General features: G+C 44.7%; 1 protein-coding gene across 4 annotated transcripts in view; it reads right to left on the reverse strand.

Annotated features, from left to right (window-relative positions):
* Positions 1 to 25,087, reverse strand: part of LOC146866792 (uncharacterized) — a 218,472-nt gene that overhangs the window by 181,286 nt on the left and 12,099 nt on the right. For all 4 annotated transcript variants that reach the window (XM_085601378.1, XM_085601387.1, XM_085601370.1 and 1 more), the window contains exon 2: positions 4,763 to 4,883. In XM_085601378.1, the coding sequence (XP_085457504.1) occupies positions 4,763 to 4,883 (121 nt within the window). The remainder of the gene's footprint in view (positions 1 to 4,762; positions 4,884 to 25,087) is intronic.

A 25,087-nucleotide genomic window follows, 5' to 3' on the forward strand; every position in this document is an offset into this window, starting at 1 on the left:
TGGCGACCGCTGCGCAGTCACGCCGCCTGCGCGCCAAAGGCAAGCTCGTCTGCACCCGTCCGCGACCCGACCGCGGCCAGCACCTGGAACCCTGGATCTCTGACCATCCAACTCTACGACACCACCACCCTCCTCGCACTCAACACCGGGAGACTTAAGGAATACCAACAGGCCTCACCGAACACGACCCACGGCCAGTTCTCCTACCTCCACTGCCACCAGACCCTCACCGCCACCCCAGCCTCCAACACCACAGACGTCAGCTCCGGCTTCACCCTAAAATGCACCCTACTCAACGTACGCTCCGTACACAAACACGTCGTGGAAATCTGGAACCTACTCGACTCTCTCTCACCGGACATCGCCTTCTTCACAGAGACCTGGTCCAGCGCATCCTCTGCCCCCGACATCAACACCGCCTTCCCGGAAGGATATAAGATCCAGAGGAAAGACCACCCCAACCACCCAGGAGGGGACCTAGCCATCACCCACAAGAGCACCCTCTGCCTCACCACCTCCAGCAAATCCTTCCCCTCTGCCGAACACCTGCACTTCCAGATCTAGACCACCCCCAAAGCCTCATCTACAGACCCCCTGGCCCCCGGACACCCTTCACCACCACCATCACCGACTTCATCGCACCCCACGCCATCACCTCAACAAACTACATACTCATTGGAGACCTGAACTTTCACTTCGACAACCCCAGCGACCCCAACTCCACCATCCTTCGTGACAACCTCACCAGTATCGGACTTAAACAACTCATCAACACACCCACCCACAGAGCAGGACACACCTTTGACCCCATCTTCGCTGCAGGAAATAGCGTCCACTTCAGCCACACAACGCAGCCGCCATGGACCGACCACCACTGCATACACTTTGCCGTCAACAAACCCAGGGCACCCAAACCAGCCCCACTCCCACTACGAAGGAACTGGAGCAAGGTTACCGACGAGAAACTTAACTCCACCTTCACTCGAGACAACCACACCCATGCATCCAACGCAAATGACACAGCCAGAGAACTCCAGACCTGAATATCCAACTGCGCAGACAAGCTCTCCCCGAGATGCAACCCCGACAAACAACACTCCAGGAAAGCCGCCTGGTTCACCGCCGTGCTCCAAGAAGCCAGACGAACCTGCAGACACCTGGAAAAGAACTGTAGAAACACCAAGACAACCGAAAACCACACCACCTACAAGGACGCCATGATGGACTACCACAACCAAATCAGAGCCACCAAGAGGAACTTCATCCACAACAACTCCACCAACTCCAAGGAACTTTTCAGTGTCATTCAAGAATTCACCAACCCGCGAAGCCACAGACATCACCCCATCCCAAGACCTCTGTGACGAGCTTGCAACCTTTGTCCACCTCAAGATCACAAACCTCTACGACAACTTCATCGACCATCCACCATGCGCCACAGATGGCCACCCGCCCCCTAGAGACACCAGCCAGCCCACCATCTCCAACTGGACACCGATCATGGCCGAAGACACCTCCGCGACCATGAAAGGCATCCACTCTGGGCTCCCACTGACCCCTGCCCCCCTCACATCTACCACTGAGCCAGGACCACCATCGCACCCGAACTACAACGCACCATCAACACCACCTTCAAAACGAGCACCTTCCCAGATGATTGGAAGTGTGCAGAAGTCAGACCCCTGCTCAAGAAGCCCACAGCTGACCCCACCGACCTCAAGAACTATCAGCCCATCTCACTCCTCCCCTTCGCAGTAAAAGTTGCAGAGAAAACAGTCAACAGGGAACTGACATGATTCATCGAAGAGAACGCCTTCCTCGACCCGTCCCAATCTGGATTCGGAAGCAACCGCAGCACAGAGACCGCCAAAATCTCACCGCCACAGACGACATCCGCACCCTCCTGGACCAAGGCTACTCCGCAGCCCTTATCCAACTCGACCTATCAGCGACCTTCGACACCGTCTCCCACCGCACACTAGTCGCCAGACTACAAGACGCAGGCATACAAGGGACAGCCCTGTACTGGATCCGATCATTCCTTAACGGAAGAAGCCAAAGGATCAGACTGCCACTCTTCCTCTCCGACCCCCTTAAAATCACCTGCGGAGTCCCACAGGGGTCATCACTGAGCCCGACCCTCTTCAACATCTACATGGCCCCCCTCGCAGCCATCGTCCGACAACACAGCCTCAAACTCGTATCCTATGCTGACGACACCCAGCTCATCCTCTCCCTCACCAAAGACCTCACCAACGCCAAACTCAACTTCGTGAAAGGAATGTAAGACGTCGCAGTCTGGATGACCAACAGTTCTTAAAGGTGAACGCCGAGAAGACAGAAGTCCTCGTCCTGGGTACCACCCCTTCAGCATGGGACAGCACCTGGTGGCGGACTGCCCTCGGAAGCCCACCTACCCCCTCAGACCACGCCAAAAACCTCAGCACCGTACTCAACTCATCACTCACCATGAACCGACAGGTCAACTCCGTCACCTCCAGCTGCTTCAACACCCTCCGCATCCTCCGCAAGACCTTCAAATGGATTCCCCCTGAGTCAAAGAAGACAGTCACCCAAGCACTCATCACCAGCAGACTGGACTATGGAAACGCACTCTACGCCGGCATCAACAAGTCCCTACTCCGCAAATTCCAGCCAATACAGAACACCACCGCCAGACTCGTCCTCTGCATCCCCCGGCACGAAAACACCAGCCAACACCTATGAAGACTCCACTGGCTCCCCGTGGAGAAAAGAGTCTCCTTCAAAATCCTCACTCACGCCTACAAATGCCTACACAACAACGGAACTAAATGCCTCAATGACAGAATCAACTTCCAGATACCCAAAAGAAACCGCCAATCTTCCAATCTCGCACTGGCCAAAACCCTGCGCATCCACAAAGCCAGAGCAGGCGGAAGATCCTTCTCTCACATTGCAGCCAAGACCTGGAACGAGCTACCGGCAGACATCAGACGCGCCCCCTTCCTGAACACCTTCAGGAAGACCCTCAAGACCTGGCTCTTTGGCTAAACAGATCTGCGGACCCCCCCTCCCTCAGCGCCTTGAGACCCTCACGGGTGAGTAGCGCACTTACAATTCCCCTGATTGATTGATTAGGCTTAATCAACTTTGCCAGTGCTAGTCTTTTCCTCTGTGATGCCCAAATGAGATCTACGAGATGGGTGTTCACCTCAGTAAAGATGACTTATTCAGTATCACTGGGATAGCCACAAAGTGGCACAGCAATCGTGGCAGAAATAACATTATAGCAATTGCCACCGCGCCATAGTTGAGAGTTGCAGTCTAGTCCAAAAGGAGATGTACTCCCTTATTCCAGATATGGTCTTGCCAAAGTTTCCGGCTATTAGACTTTCATCGGTGCAGTTAAACTGCACCCCCAATTATGTAATGGTATCCACTTAAGGGGAAAATCCATTTACACTGGGTCAGAACAATCCTTCAGATCAGGATTAAACGAGATTTGCCCCAGTTTTCTTTCGAGTACTGCCCAAATTAGCCTAATATCTCCATGGCTCCTGACAAACTACATCAGGGTTCTCTCAAATATAGTACAGCATTATTTGTATAAAGGGAGACCACATGCATACCAGTTGGTATCCTAATGCCCCACCTAAGCGTGTTCCCGCACAGCACATATGAGCGGTTCGATCTCCAATGGTGGAGAGAATACCCGTACAACAGAAAAGGTAAGCATATTTACTGAGGTTGAATAAAATAAACCAGTTCCTCTGTCTGAGCAGTATGCTTAGCTGTTTCCCAATATCAACTGTATAATGCACTTAACAATCTAGGGCAGTGGTTCTAAACCTTTTGACTCCTGTGGATCCCTTCCTAATCATTACTGTAATCTGTACCCCCCCCCCCCCCCCCCCAATAATTATTGGAATCCGAGGATGTCCTCGGAGTCATTACTGGAAGTTGGGAGGCCTGCCTAAGCAAATTCAATGATTTGATCCTTAAAACAATACACAAAAATACAGAAGCAAGCATTTGTCAAAAATACACAAAAGCTGCAAGATTTTATTTAATTCAGAAACAAATATAAAAAATAGAAACTTTAATTTTAATGGGAAAATTGGAACTGGTTGGAACTTTTCTAAATTCAATTGAAGCCACCCTATGACCAGACTATATCCTGTCTGATGCACTTGTACTGCTCCCATGAATCAATCGAGGGATACCAACTTAACTTTTTGCCTCTAATTTAAACTTTTTCACATTTACAAAATACTTTAACATTTTCAATTATCAATTGTGCTTCTTTATTTACATATACTTTGTTAATCTACTAATATTATTTAATTTTCTAAGCAGTTGCAGACCCCCAGGGTTCTGAAGACCTCAGGGTAAGAGCTACTGATCTAGAGCAGAAACTTATCATTTTGGGTCTGAAGCTAAATCGCATGTTCAGTTGAAAATTAATTTTGCTTTTCTTGTTGTCAGTAGAAAATATTTTCTTTGGACTGCTATCTCCAAAAGTGGCACCTAAGATTAAATATCAGCAAGCTGCCTCACAGAAACTAGTGCAAATTTGTAAACCCAAACATCTCCCATGGTGCCTCCTATAATGGGATGAATAGTCAACTGACACATTAACATCATTAGTGCTACACAGAAAGCCCACAGAATTGTACGCTGTTTAAAGATAGTTCAAGTAATACTAAGGATGAGGCACTATGAAAGGGGGTCCTTTAAAGATCACAAAAACTGTAGATTCTGGTAGACATTTTAACTTTACCCAGTGAGATTAAAGCCTGGTGAATTTCCTTCATCACATTCCTGTACAGTTCCTTCTGCCATTCTTGTAATACCGTCCACTCCTCTTCAGAGAAATAGGCAGAAGCATCATGGAAGGAAACCTGCACATGGAACAAATAAATGTGCCGTCACTTAATGAGTAATTCCATTCCGAAAAGGTGGCAGAAAGTGAGTAGATGGGGCCCGATTCACAAAGTTATTTTTTCACCTCTATGTTGCAATGGGTGGTTGTACAGTTTTGGGATACCACTATTGTACTGGGGCAGCGCTGGTACATAATTCATCACAGGTGCACATTGTTTATGACTACAATTTGGTCTTTGGTCTTGATGTATGTGCTATTTCCGTGCAGCCACATGTATGATAGCTGTGTCTTCAAGGGTATGGCCTCACTACTTTGGATCCCTAATTTCATTTTATCATTATTTTGGATTCTTAAATTCTGATTTACAATATTTTTGGATTACTTTATTTTGGATTTTTTAAATTCAGATTTGAAATTGGAAAAGTAAGTATGTGTGTGAATATATATATATATATATATATATATATATATATATATATATATATATATATATATATATATATATATATATATATATATATATATATATATCACAGCTCCAAAGTCCACTTACAGGCAGTATGTGCACTCTTTTCTGGCCGAAACGCGTCCTTGTTATTAAAGAATCTTCTAAGGGGTCCCGTGAGTGCAGCGTGTTTTCTTTTGGAAACGTGAGCGTGAATTTAAATGTGGACCCACTTCCACAGAGCTGCACCCGCCAGAAAGAGTGCACATACTGCCTGTAAGTGGACTTTGGAGCTGTGATATATGAAGGCAAGCTGCACCACCAACAGGGATCACTGGGCACCGCCGCCGACTACTGTCGACAGTCATCATTACTGGTGGAGTTATGGCCATTTGACCTGCTCCTGCGCCGAGTGCTTCGGAACCCTGGGGTATGACGAGGGGCCCCCCCGAGGAGACTCTAAACAGCGCGACACATCATGATTCTTGGAAACTGAACTGTGCATCAGAGTGGGATGGTAAATACTTACCCAGTACCGTGAAACATCGTGCTCGTGGGGGACATGTCTATGTGGAGGCCGGTGGGAATGCGATGATCAACTCTCCCCCACCCCCCCCGAACATCCTTGGACTTCCAATCCCACAATACATCTCAGGAGGAAATGAGTCCCTCTTTGATGCCTAGCAGCAAGAACCAATGAAATAACTTCTACCTGTTCAAATAAGCAGCAGGACAGGTTGCGCTGTCTTTAAACAAGCAGATGAAGGCAGAACGCCGAAACGCGTCCTTGTTATTAAAGAATCTTCTAAGGGGTCCCGTGAGTGCAGCGTGTTTTCTTTTGGAAACGTGAGCGTGAATTTAAATGTGGACCCACTTCCACAGAGCTGCACCCGCCAGAAAGAGTGCACATACTGCCTGTAAGTGGACTTTGGAGCTGTGATATATGAAGGCAAGCTGCACCACCAACAGGGATCACTGGGCACCGCCGCCGACTACTGTCGACAGTCATCATTACTGGTGGAGTTATGGCCATTTGACCTGCTCCTGCGCCGAGTGCTTCGGAACCCTGGGGTATGACGAGGGGCCCCCCCGAGGAGACTCTAAACAGCGCGACACATCATGATTCTTGGAAACTGAACTGTGCATCAGAGTGGGATGGTAAATACTTACCCAGTACCGTGAAACATCGTGCTCGTGGGGGACATGTCTATGTGGAGGCCGGTGGGAATGCGATGATCAACTCTCCCCCACCCCCCCCGAACATCCTTGGACTTCCAATCCCACAATACATCTCAGGAGGAAATGAGTCCCTCTTTGATGCCTAGCAGCAAGAACCAATGAAATAACTTCTACCTGTTCAAATAAGCAGCAGGACAGGTTGCGCTGTCTTTAAACAAGCAGATGAAGGCAGAACGCCGAAACGCGTCCTTGTTATTAAAGAATCTTCTAAGGGGTCCCGTGAGTGCAGCGTGTTTTCTTTTGGAAACGTGAGCGTGAATTTAAATGTGGACCCACTTCCACAGAGCTGCACCCGCCAGAAAGAGTGCACATACTGCCTGTAAGTGGACTTTGGAGCTGTGATATATGAAGGCAAGCTGCACCACCAACAGGGATCACTGGGCACCGCCGCCGACTACTGTCGACAGTCATCATTACTGGTGGAGTTATGGCCATTTGACCTGCTCCTGCGCCGAGTGCTTCGGAACCCTGGGGTATGACGAGGGGCCCCCCCGAGGAGACTCTAAACAGCGCGACACATCATGATTCTTGGAAACTGAACTGTGCATCAGAGTGGGATGGTAAATACTTACCCAGTACCGTGAAACATCGTGCTCGTGGGGGACATGTCTATGTGGAGGCCGGTGGGAATGCGATGATCAACTCTCCCCCACCCCCCCCGAACATCCTTGGACTTCCAATCCCACAATACATCTCAGGAGGAAATGAGTCCCTCTTTGATGCCTAGCAGCAAGAACCAATGAAATAACTTCTACCTGTTCAAATAAGCAGCAGGACAGGTTGCGCTGTCTTTAAACAAGCAGATGAAGGCAGAACGCCGAAACGCGTCCTTGTTATTAAAGAATCTTCTAAGGGGTCCCGTGAGTGCAGCGTGTTTTCTTTTGGAAACGTGAGCGTGAATTTAAATGTGGACCCACTTCCACAGAGCTGCACCCGCCAGAAAGAGTGCACATACTGCCTGTAAGTGGACTTTGGAGCTGTGATATATGAAGGGCAAGCTGCACCACCAACAGGGATCACTGGGCACCGCCGCCGACTACTGTCGACAGTCATCATTACTGGTGGAGTTATGGCCATTTGACCTGCTCCTGCGCCGAGTGCTTCGGAACCCTGGGGTATGACGAGGGGCCCCCCCGAGGAGACTCTAAACAGCGCGACACATCATGATTCTTGGAAACTGAACTGTGCATCAGAGTGGGATGGTAAATACTTACCCAGTACCGTGAAACATCGTGCTCGTGGGGGACATGTCTATGTGGAGGCCGGTGGGAATGCGATGATCAACTCTCCCCCACCCCCCCCGAACATCCTTGGACTTCCAATCCCACAATACATCTCAGGAGGAAATGAGTCCCTCTTTGATGCCTAGCAGCAAGAACCAATGAAATAACTTCTACCTGTTCAAATAAGCAGCAGGACAGGTTGCGCTGTCTTTAAACAAGCAGATGAAGGCAGAACGCCGAAACGCGTCCTTGTTATTAAAGAATCTTCTAAGGGGTCCCGTGAGTGCAGCGTGTTTTCTTTTGGAAACGTGAGCGTGAATTTAAATGTGGACCCACTTCCACAGAGCTGCACCCGCCAGAAAGAGTGCACATACTGCCTGTAAGTGGACTTTGGAGCTGTGATATATGAAGGCAAGCTGCACCACCAACAGGGATCACTAGGCACCGCCGCCGACTACTGTCGACAGTCATCATTACTGGTGGAGTTATGGCCATTTGACCTGCTCCTGCGCCGAGTGCTTCGGAACCCTGGGGTATGACGAGGGGCCCCCCCGAGGAGACTCTAAACAGCGCGACACATCATGATTCTTGGAAACTGAACTGTGCATCAGAGTGGGATGGTAAATACTTACCCAGTACCGTGAAACATCGTGCTCGTGGGGGACATGTCTATGTGGAGGCCGGTGGGAATGCGATGATCAACTCTCCCCCACCCCCCCCCGAACATCCTTGGACTTCCAATCCCACAATACATCTCAGGAGGAAATGAGTCCCTCTTTGATGCCTAGCAGCAAGAACCAATGAAATAACTTCTACCTGTTCAAATAAGCAGCAGGACAGGTTGCGCTGTCTTTAAACAAGCAGATGAAGGCAGAACGCCGAAACGCGTCCTTGTTATTAAAGAATCTTCTAAGGGGTCCCGTGAGTGCAGCGTGTTTTCTTTTGGAAACGTGAGCGTGAATATATATATATATATATATATATATTACCCTGTGGCGGTCGCCATTGGCTAGTTATAGTTAGCTGTGCATTTCCATAAGAAATGCCATTTTTGGTTTGCTAATAAGTTTGGCGCAGTTTGAAGAATCTTCACAAAACTTTCCAAAAAGTGCTCTTTTTTTTACTAGTTTCCTCATAGAAAGTAGCAGGTTATCCATTAAGTGAGGGCTGAGAAAAGGTGGGGTCCCAATAACGCAAATTCCCCACTCATTTTCCACAGATAGATTTTTTTTAAAAGCGATACTGCAAAAACTGCTCAATGAAATTACATCATATTAAACAGGAAATCTTGGTTCAGAAAGTGTGCTTTTTGTGATTTTATGTAAATCCTTTTAGGTGTTTTTAAGAAAATAAGGATAAAAAATATTTGTATAGCCGGAAGCTTGGGTACGAGGGACTCTCGTGAGAGTCCCTCAACCCCAACTTTAAAAGAAATTGAGCATTCTGATTGACCTAGAGTTTTTTCTCCTTGGGCGTCTTCGTGGGAGCGAGTGCTCTGATTGGCTGGCCGCAACAAGAAAGAAAATGTTGCAACAGCCATTACAGGACTCGGGGACCTTGTCCTGCGTCATGAGATTGTTATACTAAAAAGATACAAGGGGCAGGCTAGTGATACCCATCCCTCCCTAGCCATTGTGGAGTGGGTCCCAGAGGAACACTCCCTACCCTGAGGCAAAATAGAAAAAATAGTTTTTTAATGCTGCGATCCTGCAGGAGTTCCGCAGGATTGCAGCATTAAAACAAAATATATATTATCTTGACCCCCGAGGTGGGCCAGAATCTTGGAGTAATTACTCTTAAATATTTGATGAGCGGGTTTTGATGGGGCCACCCTCCCACATCCACTAATCAGCCGTGGGGATCCCATCCCTGGGGCCCAATATTAACTATAGGGGAGAGGAGCATGTGGCCCCCATCCCTGACCCACTAAAGGGATCCAGGGACCCCATCCCCAGTGGCCGATTTGTGTATAAAAGGGGAGGAGGCGAGCATCCACTCTTCCAAACTGCTGTTGGGCACGGGAACGCTATCTCGTGGGGCCAAATTTCCTCAAAAGGGGGCACCCCCTCCCCTTGCAGGTAACTGCCCCAGGCACCACATCCCCCAGGGCGCAATACTACACAGTGCCCTGGGGAGACTACATCCAGGGCACTGTGGTTCCTGCCCGCACTGTCCGGGCAGGGAACTCTACTTTGCCCCCACTGGGTGGGAGCAGTAAAAAAAAAAATCCTCTCACCCATGCAGGAGTAAAAGAAAGGTGCCAGCTTCCTCCAGCACCGAGTATGATGCTGACAGGGAAGCCATCTGGCACGACGGGGTCTAGGATCCAGGGCAATCACTTATTAAAACAATTATCAGCTCCTGCAAGAGGAGCCGGCTGGGGCTACGGGTGCCCTGGAGTGCTCCCAGATTAGATCAAAAATGTAGATGTCCCAGGTGGACAATGACACCCCCTCAAAAATATTTTTGTTTTAAATTATTAATAAATGACTGACAGGAGTTGCTCATTTATTATTCACTACTCTGTGGAAGAGCGCCCCCTATAGCCCTGCAAAGGCTGTTTACATTTTTTGTACCTTGGTGGTGTCCCAGGGGCACCACAAAGACTTTTCGTTTTTAATGCTGTGGTGGCTGCAAGGAGTATTGCCCCCTAGCAACATTAAAAAAAAATGTAAGTCTCCTGGGTCATTAAATCCATAACCTGAGGAGGACTTACCTTATTTTTTTAAAGCACTCCTAGCTGGAGATTGTTTTTATGATTGTGTTTTGTGGGCTAAAAATGTTTTCAAAGAAAGACCTAAAGACATGTTTTGTTTTGTTTTGTTTTAATTCAGAGTCTCCGAGTCTTTCTTTTAACATTATTCACCCCTCAAAATGCAATATAACAAACTTTACTAAAAGAAACAGTCACTGACTTTTTTAAAAATTAAAACTGTATTAAACATGTTTATAATAATCACCATTAATAAAGATTGTATTGTGTGAACTATTAAAATATACAGTAAATATTGGAGATTTTTGGAGAAAGATGATAGGTCTGCTTTATATATATTGATATGCTCACCCGAGAAAGCCAATAAGTTCACTTTTTATATTTTGGGAACCTGTAAGACCAACAGCATGCAGTCACTTACTTCTGGTAAATTCCAGGAGGAGAGCAAGAAGGTCCTTGAGAAAGACAAGTTGTACAGTAGCAACATTTCCAGCAACATGACCAACTATTGCCCAATCACACTCTTTCCTTTATAAGGTAAAATAACTGAGTGTATAGTAGCCAAACAATTTACTGTTTATTTGAAAAGGAACAACTTATCATCCCAATGACAAATGGATTTTAGAGCAGGAAGTGCAACAGAAGCAGCACTTGTGCAAGCAGTTAAGAAAATCTACACAATTACTGACTATGGAGATTCGGCAGACCTTTTATTACTTGACTTGTTTACTGCCTTCTATATGGTTGAACATATCATCTTTATATCCACCTTAGAAGGCACCGGACTTCATGGTGCTGTCTTGTTTTTTTCCCTTCCTTAAAGTTCATTCTCAAGCAAAATTCCATCAGAACTCATGTGGGGTTCTGCAGAGCTGCTCCTTGCCTCAGAGACTATTTAACATCTATGTTCTAATTCCAACTTCCCTTATTGAATCCTATGACTGCTCAGCAATTACTTATGCTGATGATACCCAGATTATTTTTTGCCTTTAACAGATGCTCAAACTTCTGCCAGAAATGTACCCCAATGAGATACAGGACTGGATGTCCCTTAATTGTCTTCAGTTGAATACCCACACAAAGAACTGCTGTTGATTGGGGAAAAACATATTTGTGATACAATAGTCTTTGAGTTCAGAAGTATTTATTAATTCTAAGTATAATTCACAATGAACACTGTACAAAAATATTTCCGTAACTGTTATGAAATATGAGAGCAATTACATGAGAAATATATGAATATTAACTTACATCAATATATGGAACCATACCAATCATTAATTAGAAGCAAAGGAATGAAACCAAATAAGGGCTACTATAAGAAAGTACGAAACAAAATAGTATACATTTTATAATGACTTACATGTATTGATGTGAGTCCATAGTATGCCACATAGTGGGCCTAAGAACAAAGCAGTCTTTACGAGTATGCATTAATGAGGGTTGTCCACGTATCAGGAACAAAATCCATTCCCAAGAAACACTAAATAATAATGGTTTTGCATCCTTCAAATTTGAAGTAATTGATTTAATTGCAGTAGAAATTAGAAAATCAAAACTTTTACAAGCATCAGTAGATAATACAGGTTTCAACGAATAAGATTTGTAGATTACAATAGGAAACGATAAAAAGGTATTTGGATTTTAAATAGCTGCATAATAATATCCCAAAAATCAGACCAAAATTTTAAAATGACAGGACAATCATTTAGTATATGTTGTAAATGTCTAGTAGCAGTTTTACAATGCCAACTGTTTGGTGAATCTAAGAGTTTTACTTTGAATAATTTAACTGGACCAAAAGCACTGATATTAAAGATATACTTTAGTCTGGATAAGAGAGGCCAGGAGATAACTAGGGATAAAAGATAGCCAGATAGATTTCCATTTTAAATTTGAAGATTGTATATTTATGTCTGAAGACCATTTTTGATTTAGAGTTATAAAAGGGGGAAGGACGAGCAAACGTTTTTTTATACACTACAGAAGCTACATGTCCTGTCTGACTAAACATGCCTAGGTTGTACTCCATATTAGATAACATAGCAGAAGGTAGTGAATCGTAATAAGTTTTAAGAGTTAATTTACATTTAGGAAATACAGATTGAGGTACTTAGTGCTTAGTTCGTCAAATGAATAGAACATATTTCTATGACAAATATCGATGAATAGAACATATTTCTATGACAAAAATCAGTAATATAAAAAATACCAGCATTGATCCATACATTCCAGAAATAAATATGTTTATTCAGTTTGAGTTTGGGGTTAAACTAAGGGAAACTTTTTTAGGTGATTTGATGTTAATAGTATATTTTTCATCAATAGATAGGAAGGAGACTGCAATAGAGGGTGATATTTTTCCAAATTGTTAAAAAAAAGCAGGTGAAGGAAAAGGCTAATGTAAGCCATTTGGTGAAGTTACAAGGATCAATATTTTGAAACCACAGAGAGCACTGTGCAACAAGCAAAGGCATAAGGGATTTCTTGAAAACAGGTAAGCCAACTCCTCATTCTCGTTTGGGAATTTGTAAAGGTTTAATAATAAGGCACACAGATATGTTGTTCCAAATAAACCTAGTAATTAATGTATATATTTTAGTAAAGAAAGTAGAAGAGAGACCTAAGGATAGGACAGATAAATTGTACAGAATCTGTGGGGTAATAGTAATTTTGAGTGCTTCAATACATCCCCACCAACTTAAATGCAGAGTTGACCATTTATCTAATTCCTCTTTCTTGGTGGTTAGCATTTCAGCACAATTGATTTCAATTGTATTTTTAATAGAGCCAACAAAAGTAATCCCCAAATACTTTAGTGTTGATGGCGACCACAAAATGTTGATATTTGCTATCATGATAGAACTGCATAAAATATTTAATTGAAAAAAATCTATTTGCTTTATTGACATTTAACGAACAGCTGGAGATATCCGCATACTGTAGAATAGTATCAAGAATAAAAGGTAGAGAAGTAACTGAACTAAACATCATCAGCATAGGCAGAAACGTTTACCTTACCAATATATTGTTGATTAATGCAAAAGGAGCATGAGAGATTCAATGGCAATAAGAAATAACAGGGGGGATAGTGGGCAACATTGTTGCATACCTCTAAATAAATTTAATGAAGTAGAAAGGGTACCATTGAAATAAATGGAAGCAGATGGTGCTGAGTATAGTGCTTTAACCATTTTAGAAAATGTGGGGCCAAAATGAAAGGTTTCTGTTGTGTTAAATAAAAATTGCCAATTTAGTATATCAAATGCTTTCTCAGCATCTAAGGCCAATTGGCATACTGGAAATTTGAGTCTTTGGCAAAAGAAAGAACATAGCACAATAGACGAATATTAGGAGCAGCCAATTTACCTTTCATAAATCCTGTTTGGTCATGTTGGATAATTGAGGTAACTATAGGTGTCAACCTGTTTGCTAAGATTGTGGCATATATTTTGCAATCTTGGTTAATGAGGGATATCGGACAATAATTGGAACTAAAGTAGAGTTCTTATTTGCTTTAGGAAGCACAATGATGGTGGCTTCATTAAAAAAAAAACATCATGGAAGTATTTCGAAGTTCCATAAATAATGAAAATATAATAGGAGTGAGTTGAGATTGGAAACATTTGTAAAATTCAGCTGGGATACCATCTGGACCTGGTGATTTATTGTAGCTAATTTCTTGAATATCAATAGGTTTTTCTAAAGGGAGTCTATCAGAAACTTAAGGTAACTGGCAGGCTCTAAAAATAAATTAATGACATCATACTGGAGGACTGTAAGCATATGATACAAAGAGGTATAAAAAGATTAAAACTCCTTTGATATCTCCTCTATAGGAGGAAACAAGGTACCATCATTCCTTTAAATTACAGGTATTTGAGTTTTTTCATTTTTAATATGTAGGTAGTTGGCGAAAAGTCGACCAGATTTGTTCGAGTTGAAGTGAAAGTTAGATTTTTCTTGTAAGATAAGTAACCCTGCTCTTTTACTTAGCATATTTTTATATTGATATCCGAGTTTCCAAAGATGAGATTTGTATTTAGGATGCCATGAAGAGATCAGCTATCTGTTTCTCTAATGTAGAAAGGTGAGCATGAAAGGCCTTATTTTCATGAACCATAATAGATATAGTGGCTCCTCGAATAGATGCTTTAAATGAATCCAGATTAATAATTTTGGAACTATCTTCAGGGAAATTATTAGGAAAAAAGCAATTTATGGCAGAAGCCAATTTTTGGGAATTAGTTGGATTGAGCACTATATAAAGTTCATTCTCCGTCTCTTATTGGTAGGGCAGGACTTTGATAGAGATGAAAGGAGATTAGAGCATGATCAGAAATTGTAATAGCTTGTACATTGGAGTCAGTAATCACATGGCATAAGTTACATGAGGACAAGACGTAGTCAATCCTGAAAACAGTGGAGTGTGTGTTAAAAAAGAAGGTACATTCTCTATCTGTAGGATGTGTCAGTCTCCAAATGGCAATTAATTTAGTGGCAGAAAAATGTTTTTTTCAAAAGGTGGTAAGATTTATTGGGCTGGAGTTTGAATGCAGAGGAGGGGTCCAGTAAATCACAAATAAGATTTAAAATCACCCTCAGGACAAGGGGAGCATTGTCTAATTTTATTATTTCAGTAGTAGTATTTTTCCAAAAAGAAGGATCATCCATTGTGGGAGCATATATGCTAACAAAGTTTAAAATGTGTCTTTCCACTTTAACTTGCGCATAAACATATCTACCTTCTGAATTGTGTTCTGGTTTTCACCATTTTTAGTTTCTGCGGCAGGAGATGAAACAATATCTCCTACCCATCCCTTAGACATTGAATGTAAGATTTTATCATCAACATGAGTTTCTCGTAAAAAACAAACATCAACATTAAATATTTTTTTTAATATTCTAAAAATGTTCACCTTTTGACAGGATAACGTAACCCCTTAACGTTCAAAAAGACAATTAGTTTTGTTGATGAGCTATATCAAGTTATTGAAAGATGGAAAACCTGAGAGAGAAAAAGTATAGTAAAAAGGAAGTAACACATATAAAGAAGACAAACAACATAAATGGAGGTCATCAACCAAGACTCCATATCAAATGGAACACTAGAGTTGGAGGTACGAAGCAGTATTAGACACACTGTATGTGCCTGCTATGTTATTAATATAATGTCAAATATTAAGGCAAATAAAATGTAGCCATTAGAATCTGAAGGTTCCGAATCCAGGACAATAGGATTAAGTTGGTCAAAAATTGTATCACGTCTGAGGGTGAGGTGAAGGACTTACAAACATAATTTTTCCATATACGTATTGTAGAAGGGAAGAAGAGACCATATATATGTCCAGCATCTCGTAGTCTAGATCGCAAGTCTGAGAATTGTCGCCAAATTTTCACTGTCTCTTTTGCAAAATCTTGGTGAATAAAGGCTTTAGTACCCTAAATAAAAAGGTTTGGGATGTCATGTGCAGCCTTTCTAATAATAATAAGATGATGGTGCCTCAAAACTTTAAATATAGTTTATTGTGATTTCGTTTGATGAGGTTTGCGATGAGAGGGAAAACTGTGGGCTTTCTCAATTTCGAATCATCCTGGATATGTAATATTGACGAGGTAATGTGGATTCCAAGAAGAATCGACAACTTTGGGCCTCCATATTCTCTGGGACATTAAAGATGTGAAGATTGTATTGTCTGTTTCTGTTTTCTACATAAAGTAAGGCCGTTTGGATAGGCCTTCTGATGAACTAGTGGAGTCATAGTTGCAATGGCTTTAGTATTATCACAGATTCGAATCTCATTGTCTGCTACCTTCATAGAAAGGGAGGCAATGTCTTGTTGAATATTTTTAAAGTGCGATCAGATGGTGTCTGTGTTTATATGAATAGGCTGAATTTCTTCCAAGATCTTATTTAGTGTGGTTTCTTGTGAGTCAATGATCTTAGATGTGATGAGCGGTGGTGAGGCAGCTTACTTCCTTTTATTTGGGTGAGCTGACGCTGGTTTGGATTTTATTATCAGCATGTGAAAGCAGACAATTAAATATAGCATACCTTAGAAGATGTTAAAATAACATGTAGAATATTGTCCATACATGTGTTTAAAGTAATAGTGATGTTCTGACAAAAATAGTGGAAAAGGAAAGGAAAGGACAGTTTTAGTTGTATTGCAGGTAAAGCACAGCGGCCATCTTGCATCGCATGCGCTGACGTCTCGCCGGTCCAACAATCTTTGGATTTCACATGTGAGCCATCCTCCTTCCAAAGCTGAACCTGTCAAATCACTGGAAGTTATTGTGCACTCACAGTTATCTATGGCAAAGCACACAGAAGAAGCTAGATCCTACTTCTACTCCCAACTAAAAGGCTTGAAATAAGCCCTGAAATTATTTACTTTTAATATTTACAGATAAGTGATTGCCTCATGTGTGCTGAATAGATTAGATTAACAGGGAACCTCTTTCAAAGCTCTCTATCTGATGCTTAGAGGGTTTTATGGACTAGAAAAGTCCTATTTGGCTTCACGTTCCCAGTTAAATTCTCCTGCCACGAATCTTCGCTCATGTCACTCCATGTTTTTCTGTCCACAAAGTAGGAGAAGTCAAGGACTGGTGGAACATCCCTGGCTGTGTGTGGCCCTCAATTGTGGCATATTCTGCCAATTACTCTTAAGTGTATATTGTCACATCTCAGCCTCAAGAAGTAAAAACCTTCCTCATCTGCTAAGCTGCCACAGCCTATCCTAATAGATACTATTTCTGTTAAAGATTTTTGCTACTGCCAAGATGCTTCCTTGGTGAATAACCGCTTTATATTTTTTTTATTCATTCATAAGTCCCAGATTGTGTGGAGCTGTTGGTTGAAAACACATTACTTACTGACAGTAACCCCCATGACATGGGATCAGGAGGCAGCTGCTGGATAGCACATTTATGGACTCTTCCCATGCTAAAGTGCAGAAATGGAGGCTGGTCTTAGAACTCAAATTAACATGCAAGCAAGATAGACAGCCTCCTAGAGTGGCTAGCAACCTTTAGTTTAATTATCCCACAAGCCAATCTAATCGTCCAAACTGTCTTGAAAAAGAATAACATATCTCAACAACTTCCCTAAAAATGATTAACGTATCAAAAGTCTTCTTCGATTGGGTACTGTGATGCTTTCTGAGATAGGTACGCTGTGCGATTTAGCTCTTTGCTGTGGAAAACAGCCATTACATCGCATGCATTACAACGCATGGGATTCCAACGTGGTCATTACAACGACCACGTTGTTACATCGCAGTACATTACAACACAAGTCGTTACATCGACTTGCTGTAGAGGGTGCGCTAACATAAGGAATAATATAATTTACTATTCCAACACCTTCCCTAATGTTGCATACACTGGAGTTGGAATAGTTAATTATACTATTCCTAAGTCCAGCGCGCCCCTACAGAAAGTCGGTGTAACAACTTGCGTTGTAATGTACTGCGATGTAACAACTCGGTCGTTGTAACGACCGCGTTGTAAACGCATGCGATGTAAAGTGTCCTATTCCTTTGCTGCTGTTGTTGTGAGCCACTTGTGCTCCAGCCATTAAACACACCGTAAGGGTCGGCTCATCCAAGAAGGTTAATAAATGGGCACCGATACTTTGTGGTCTGTTCCCACCCCACATATCTGAATGTGGCTTTAAATGGGGTGGTTGTTGCCCTACACAAAGGCTGCCAAATTGGCAATGAGGATGTAAGGCCAAAGAAAAGCTTGCAGGTAGCTGTGAATCAAAGCAGCGTTTTCATCGACTGTGAGAACAATAAGATGCCTGGCCCCACAGAAGAGCAAGACACACTAAAGGAAGGCATTCACCGGCTGTTTGACTGCAGCGAAGAGCTCTGGAGCTAAGGCCGGCATGTTTGGAAAATCGTGGAGGGCTGGTGAGCGCTGGGAAGAGAGAAGCTTGGGCTTTGCTGCCTGAGAAGCAGGAGTTAGGAAGCTGGGGTTGAGTGCTGAGGCTACACGCTCTACATACACACTAATGGTTTATTCCTGTCACTGTAGCCGCTTGATTAAGCGTGTATGTGTAAGTGAAGGCCATACCAGCGCAGATAAACCGAACACTAAAGACAGCACAGAAGTGAACTTTGATCACACACGGTCACATCCCTGACATGGTAAGGGGATACATAAAGAAAATAAAAGAAGATAGTTGGGTTAGTATCAAAGCCAGTGAAAGTCGTACGACCAGTTATGACCCACAAATAGAGAAAGCATGGCTGATGTCATGCAACTCAGTGGTGGCAATAATCAATCGAGAATCCAACACCCCCCGACTACTAAACCTCAAGAGGCACCTTCAAAGCATGCGGCCCTAACTGCCATCTCACCCATCAGTGAAGCATAGCTGGCAAGTTTTCAGTATGGGTTTGTGTGACATTTCATTATTTTAGTGTGTTGATGTGTAACATTTTATTGCACATGTGACACTTTGAGCGACACTTTATCGTGAGTAAGTGAAAGAAGCTGTGATAATCTTGTAATCATGCAGAGGGGACATATTGCTGCATTCTTTGCAAAGCAATAGCATGTAACTTTCATGATTACAGTGCTCATGCGTGGACATATTTCATCATGGCATTTTTGGCATCATAACAAATATAAGCCCATGTCTATCTTGTAGAGGGGAGAGTGATGAGGTGGACGGATTACCCCAAGGAACCAGGCACTGTGAATATCTCAATGTAGAAATTCATCTGAGTGGGCAGGATTTATTTACATGGGATGAAAATAAGACAGAACATGTAACCAAATAATTCTGAATCGGTAGTAAGCAACATCATAAAATGACCATTAGTTTGGTTATGCTATACATATATAACTGTAAGAACCATTTTATAAGAGTAGCACATTGCCTCATTGAGCAAAGTATTCTCCATTAACGCTATGCACATTTCATTATATCTTATTTAACAGCACACAAAAAGTAAAATACTTTCGACCGTTTGTTTTGAAAGCATTACAACATTTAGAAAGTCAAAGGACTATATTTGATAACGACTAACTTTGATCGTGAAGCAATGCTTTAATGGCTTCCCCCATAACAGACCACCCAGCAGACAGTCTGTTGCATACTGTGACAGTGTCGTTGATCACAGAACGCACTCTGCAGCAGCAAGATGAATTTGCTCAATTAAAGGCATTGTTGGGACACAATCAATGTAATCTGGCAGGGGTCTTGCCCAGGCAGCTGAAATGATACCTGGCCTGAGGAGCTGGCTTCTGGAAGACCCTGAGACTGAGATTCTCACCATCGCTGCAGAGGCAGTGAAGTAGGGCTTCCAGTTGTTTGCCTTTAGAAGCACATTCGGGGCAGAGCAGCCTCTGATTGGCCCATATTATTCCTGCTCTCATTGGTTGAGCTCTAGTAGCCTGTGGCTTCACAAGCAGGCTGTCATTGGCTGAAATTCTGGCCACTAAAATAGCTGCTCTGGGGGCAAGACGAAACGCTCAGTGAAAGCGTTGCTTTTTAAGAAGTCAAAATCTGGCATGGTTGGAAAGAAGGGAACAAGAAAAGAGATGGGTGCCTAGATTGACACTCGGCAATAACCAGCATATTTCGGATCCGCAAACGGTTGCAGAGGCATTTGCGGATCATTTAGAAGCGGTCTATACCTCCTCGACTACCGCCACGGTGGACGACTCCTGACAATTGCTAGCCGATATTCACATGCCTACCCTGTCCACGGAAGACAGAGAGGCATTAAAAGAGGATCTCTCGGATGATGAGGTCCGCTCGGCAATAAATAATATCCAGTCAGGAAAGGCGACGGGATCCAATGGGGTCCCCACCGAATTCCTTAAAACAACGGCTTCATACGTCGCACCTCACCTGCGAGAAATGTATAATGAGAGTTACAACAAAGGGGTTCTCCCGGAGGACCAAAGACTGGCCTCCATTGTGGTTATTCGTAAGCCAGGGAAACCTTCGGAAAGCTGCGGATCTTACAGGCCGATATCACTCATAAATGCAGAAGCGAAGATCATTGCGAAACTTCTGGCGTCTCGCCTGATCTCGAGGATCCCGTCATTGGTCCATGCAGATCAGTGGGGCTTCGTGCCTGGCCGAAATACCGCATTAAACATCCGCCGCCTTCACAATGTCCTTGGCTGCAAACAATTTATAAAAGAAGACGCAGTAGTATTATCACTGGACGCCAAAATGGAGTTTAACTCCATAGAATGGCTGCATCTCTTTGAGGTGCTTCGGCGCCTTGGGTTTGGCCCGAAATTTATGAACTGGGTCAAGTTGCTTTACATCGACTTAAAGGGCCAGGTCAGGGTCAACAACCAGCTGTCCAGAACATTCTCCTTGAAGAGAGGCACCAGACAGGGATGCCCCCTGTCTCCCCTGATTTTAGAACCACTGGCTTCATGGATGAGGAGGGATCCACTGGTTAGAGGGTTGAAGTGGGCAGAAGGGCAAGAAGGCAGGATATCTCTTTACGCGGATGATATCCTGCTGTATTTAGTGTCCCCTAATAAATCGGTGCACAGAATACTAAACATTTTAACAAACTTTGGAAAATACTCAGGTTATTCGATAAACTGGACTAAATCTGTGATTTTTGCAATTCAGGGTTCGATACCAAAACTCCCTACTGGATGTGAGGTGGAAATAGCGACCGTAGGATTCCGATACCTGGGAGTCTATATAACTCCGGACCCCCAGATCTTTTACGACAAAAACCTGGCCGCCCCACTGGAGAGACTTCGTAATGATGTCAAGAATTGGACTGCCTTCACGGAGGACGTACCATTTGAAAATTGTACGCTTTGAAATAAAGAAAACGGCTAATTTAGTACCCAGACTTCAATCTTATCTTGGTCTCTGATTCCTATCAGATACTCTTCAGATTCGAGAAGAAGAGTGCAGTTGAGAAAATCAGATCTCAGATTTTGGCTGTCCACACCCATTCTATAGCCTTGAGGAAGACCTGCCATGACACTCATGAAATAAGCTGTCTTCAGGGTCGAAACGTCGGCGTTAACTTGTTGGCTCAGTAATATTGAGTCTCCTGGTTCTGAATACAATATAGTTTTTGCGCATTACCCGAGACATTGATTACAGTTGTACTGACCCCTTATTTTGTAATCAAATTGTAATCTTTACTTTGAATATTTGTATATATTTTATTTGCACTTGTATATATTTGTCACGGGGGCACCACTGGGGGCACGGCTTCTGACACACAACCCGAGGGAATGCCTGATTGTTCCTTTACGCCTTGGCCACAGGACTGGTACGGGCCCTTTAACTCCACCAGAGAAACCCGTGGGGAGGAGCCGACTGTCTGCACGTCAGACCACGTCATCCAATCGGAGAGCCCGGGACCTGGTAAAACGAACCCGGAAGAGAAGAAGGGCGCGAAAGCCGGAGGAAGCGAGGAGAGCCGAGCGAAGGAGACGGAGCAGGAACGAGTGAGCAGTGGAGAAGGAGAGACGACTGAAGGAGAGTGCGGAGTCCGAGAGACGACGCCGACGGAGCCAGGAGGCCAACGGATACGCTACTCGCCCCGCCACGTTCCTGGAGGAGCGTGGCTGGGAAAGGTACGTGATCGTATCTTGAGTCTGTCACAAGTACGGGGAGGGACGAAGTGAAGAGGGTGAGGGAGGTCACGGGAGTACGGGGAGCCTGAGTGTTGAGGATTCTTTTTCTGTGGGTCAACCACGCTCCCCCCCCCTCCAGCCTTCTCTACCTACGTTCACCTCCTTACTTCACCTGAGTTACAGGAGTCACAAAAGTTGGTGGTAGCCCCGGTGATCCCTCACAACCCTTTCCCCCCTCAAAGCGCCCTTGGTCCCTACAACCCTACTCACCTTTGTGTCCCTCTGTATCTCTTCCCTGGGTCACGGACGGAGGAGGAGGAGACGGTCCCTACGGAAGAACCGGACGGAGAGAGATCCCTACAGAGGAACCCTTAAACCGGACACTGACTCCTGGAGCAACAGACCTCACCCAGAACGTCAAAACAAAGAACGCTTATTGAGCCAATAAAGTCCGCTTCTTTACCTCATCAGTGAGTCCCTGTGTTGGTGTATTAGGTGAACCACCTCCCTCCCCACATCGTCCCTCACAAGTGGCGAGCCAGATAGGAGCCTTGGAGAATCAGCATCCGAAACAGGATGGAGGCCATCGTACATCAGATGAAGGAAGGACAGGCAAAACTCGAATGGGCGGTAGAGAAGTCGTCCAGTCAGGCGGAGGCGGATCGTGCCGTCTTTACATCTGCGATACAAAACCAAGCAAACAGCCTGATCAAACTAGCAGAGGGACATGCCCAACTCCTGATCACACTGGGACAGGGTAGAGCAAGCAACCCCCCTGGAACCGTGGTTCCTCTTCAGAAATACGTACCTGGAGATGATCCTTTGGCGTTCTTCTTGAATTTTGAACGTGCCGCGAGGGCCAGCGCCTGGCCGGCTGAACGCTGGCCCTTTTACCTCGCGCCCCTCCTCACGGGAGAAGCCCAAGCAGCTTATCAGACAATCAATCCAGATGGGACAACCGCCTATGCTGCACTGAAACAATATGTGCTGGATCGATTAGGCGTGGATGACGAGACACACCGCCTGAAGTTCAGACAAGAGCGAGGAGCCACGGGTGATCTGCCGAAAACCTTGTTCTTTAAGTTAAAGGGAGCTGCGGATCTCTGGCTCAAACCTCATGAAGGCAATATGAATGAGGTCATGAACAAAATCTATTTGGAACAATTCTTGGAGGCGCTCCCCTATGCCACTCAACGGTGGTTAAGACAACACGCCGGTCTGACCCTAGAACAGGCCATAGAAATGGCGACGGCTTACTCCAGGGCCCAGGGTCGACCACCCCTTAAAGAATCCGAGAAACACATCCGTCCCCCAATGCCGGCGAGACTTGAGAGAAAGACCCCACGACCCCTTCCAGAGGGAAACCGACCCCGTCTTCCCCGTCCCGAGAATCCCCCTTACACCTCCCCCCAATGTTATGACTGTGGAGAATGGGGCCATATAGCACGATTCTGTCGTAAGAAAAGGGAGAAAGACGACGAACCCATGGACATCAGCTATGCACCCCGCTCTGTCCTATTCGCCCAGGAGTCAGGCCCCATATTTTATGTAAGTGTGACTCTTAATGGCAGGAGGGTAAGGGCTCTTCTTGACTCGGGGTGCAGACACTCTGTCATAAAGCGGGAATTGGTAGACCCTTCTTGGCTCATATCTGGGAAGACAGTACACATACGATGTATACATGGGGATGTAAGGGAGTACCCATTGGCTAGGATCACCCTAGAGATCAACAATCATATACAGTCCGATGTAGTGGTGGGGGTGGTGGACGAACTCCCTGAGCTACTTATTATAGGGATTGACTGCCCGTCCTTTACCCCCCTCTTGCAAGCTGCGATAAATCCCATGAAATATAATGTGTGTCTCACCCCTGAGCCTTGGGCGAGAGATAATCACTTTCGACTGGCCCAGTTAAACGATGCCAGTCTCACCCACGCTTGGCAGAAAGCGCGAGATCAACCGAATGTTGGAACTCGTGTCTATCCCGCATTCATAGAAAAAAATGGACTGTTATACCGTCTAGCGAAACCCGACGCTGTTCCCCAACTGTTGGTTCCGGCTGGATTCAGGGACCAAATCCTCTTTTTTGCGCACGCTCATCTTTTAGCAGGGCATTCAGGAGCAGAAAAAACGGGGCAGGCCATCCTACAACATTTCTTTTGGCCGGGGGTCTATGCTCAGATACAGAAATATTGCCAGGAGTGCCAAATTTGCCAGAGGCGCAATCCCTATGTTCCCCCTCCAGTTCCGTTAAATCCTTTACCCATCATTGGGACACCCTTCGACCGCCTCGGCATGGACCTCATAGGGCCTCTCCCCAAATCCGCGAAGGGTCACCAGTATGCACTGGTGTTGATCGACTATGCTACTAGGTACCCGGAGGCGTTCCCACTTCGGGCCGCAACAACTACGGCCATCGCACAACGACTCGTGGAAGTCTTCTCCCGCATGGGCTTTCCACGAGAGATTATCACAGATCAAGGCACTCCCTTTGTGTCCCGGTTGATGAGGCAGGTCTGTGACCAGTTGCACATTAAACATATCACCACCTCTGTGTACCACCCCCAGACAGACGGACTAGTCGAACGGTACAACGGGAGTCTTAAACTTACCTTGAAGAAGCTTCTGTCTGGGGATGGCCGGCACTGGGACCAATTACTCCCGTTGGCCCTGTTCGTACTCCGTAGCCAGAAACAATCCAGTTTAGGGACCTCCTCTTTTGAGTTATTGTTCGGGCGTAAACCCCGAACCTTACTCGAGATCACCAAGGACAGTTGGGAACGAGAGGGGTTACAAGAGGCCGAATCCCTACTGGATTATACACAACAGTTACAAAACCGTCTCCATAAGTTGCGAACATTGGCCCATACAGAATTGACGGCGGCACAGGTCAAACAAAAAAACCTTCTATGACCGAGGTACGAAGTGGCGGGAGTTGGATATAGGGGATTGGGCCCTGATACTTTTACCCTCCTCCACCCACAAATTAAAAAAGGAGTGGCAAGGACCAT

Source organism: Triturus cristatus, chromosome 1_2 (genome assembly GCF_964204655.1).
Source record: "Triturus cristatus chromosome 1_2, aTriCri1.1, whole genome shotgun sequence".
NCBI lineage: Eukaryota > Metazoa > Chordata > Amphibia > Caudata > Salamandridae > Triturus > Triturus cristatus.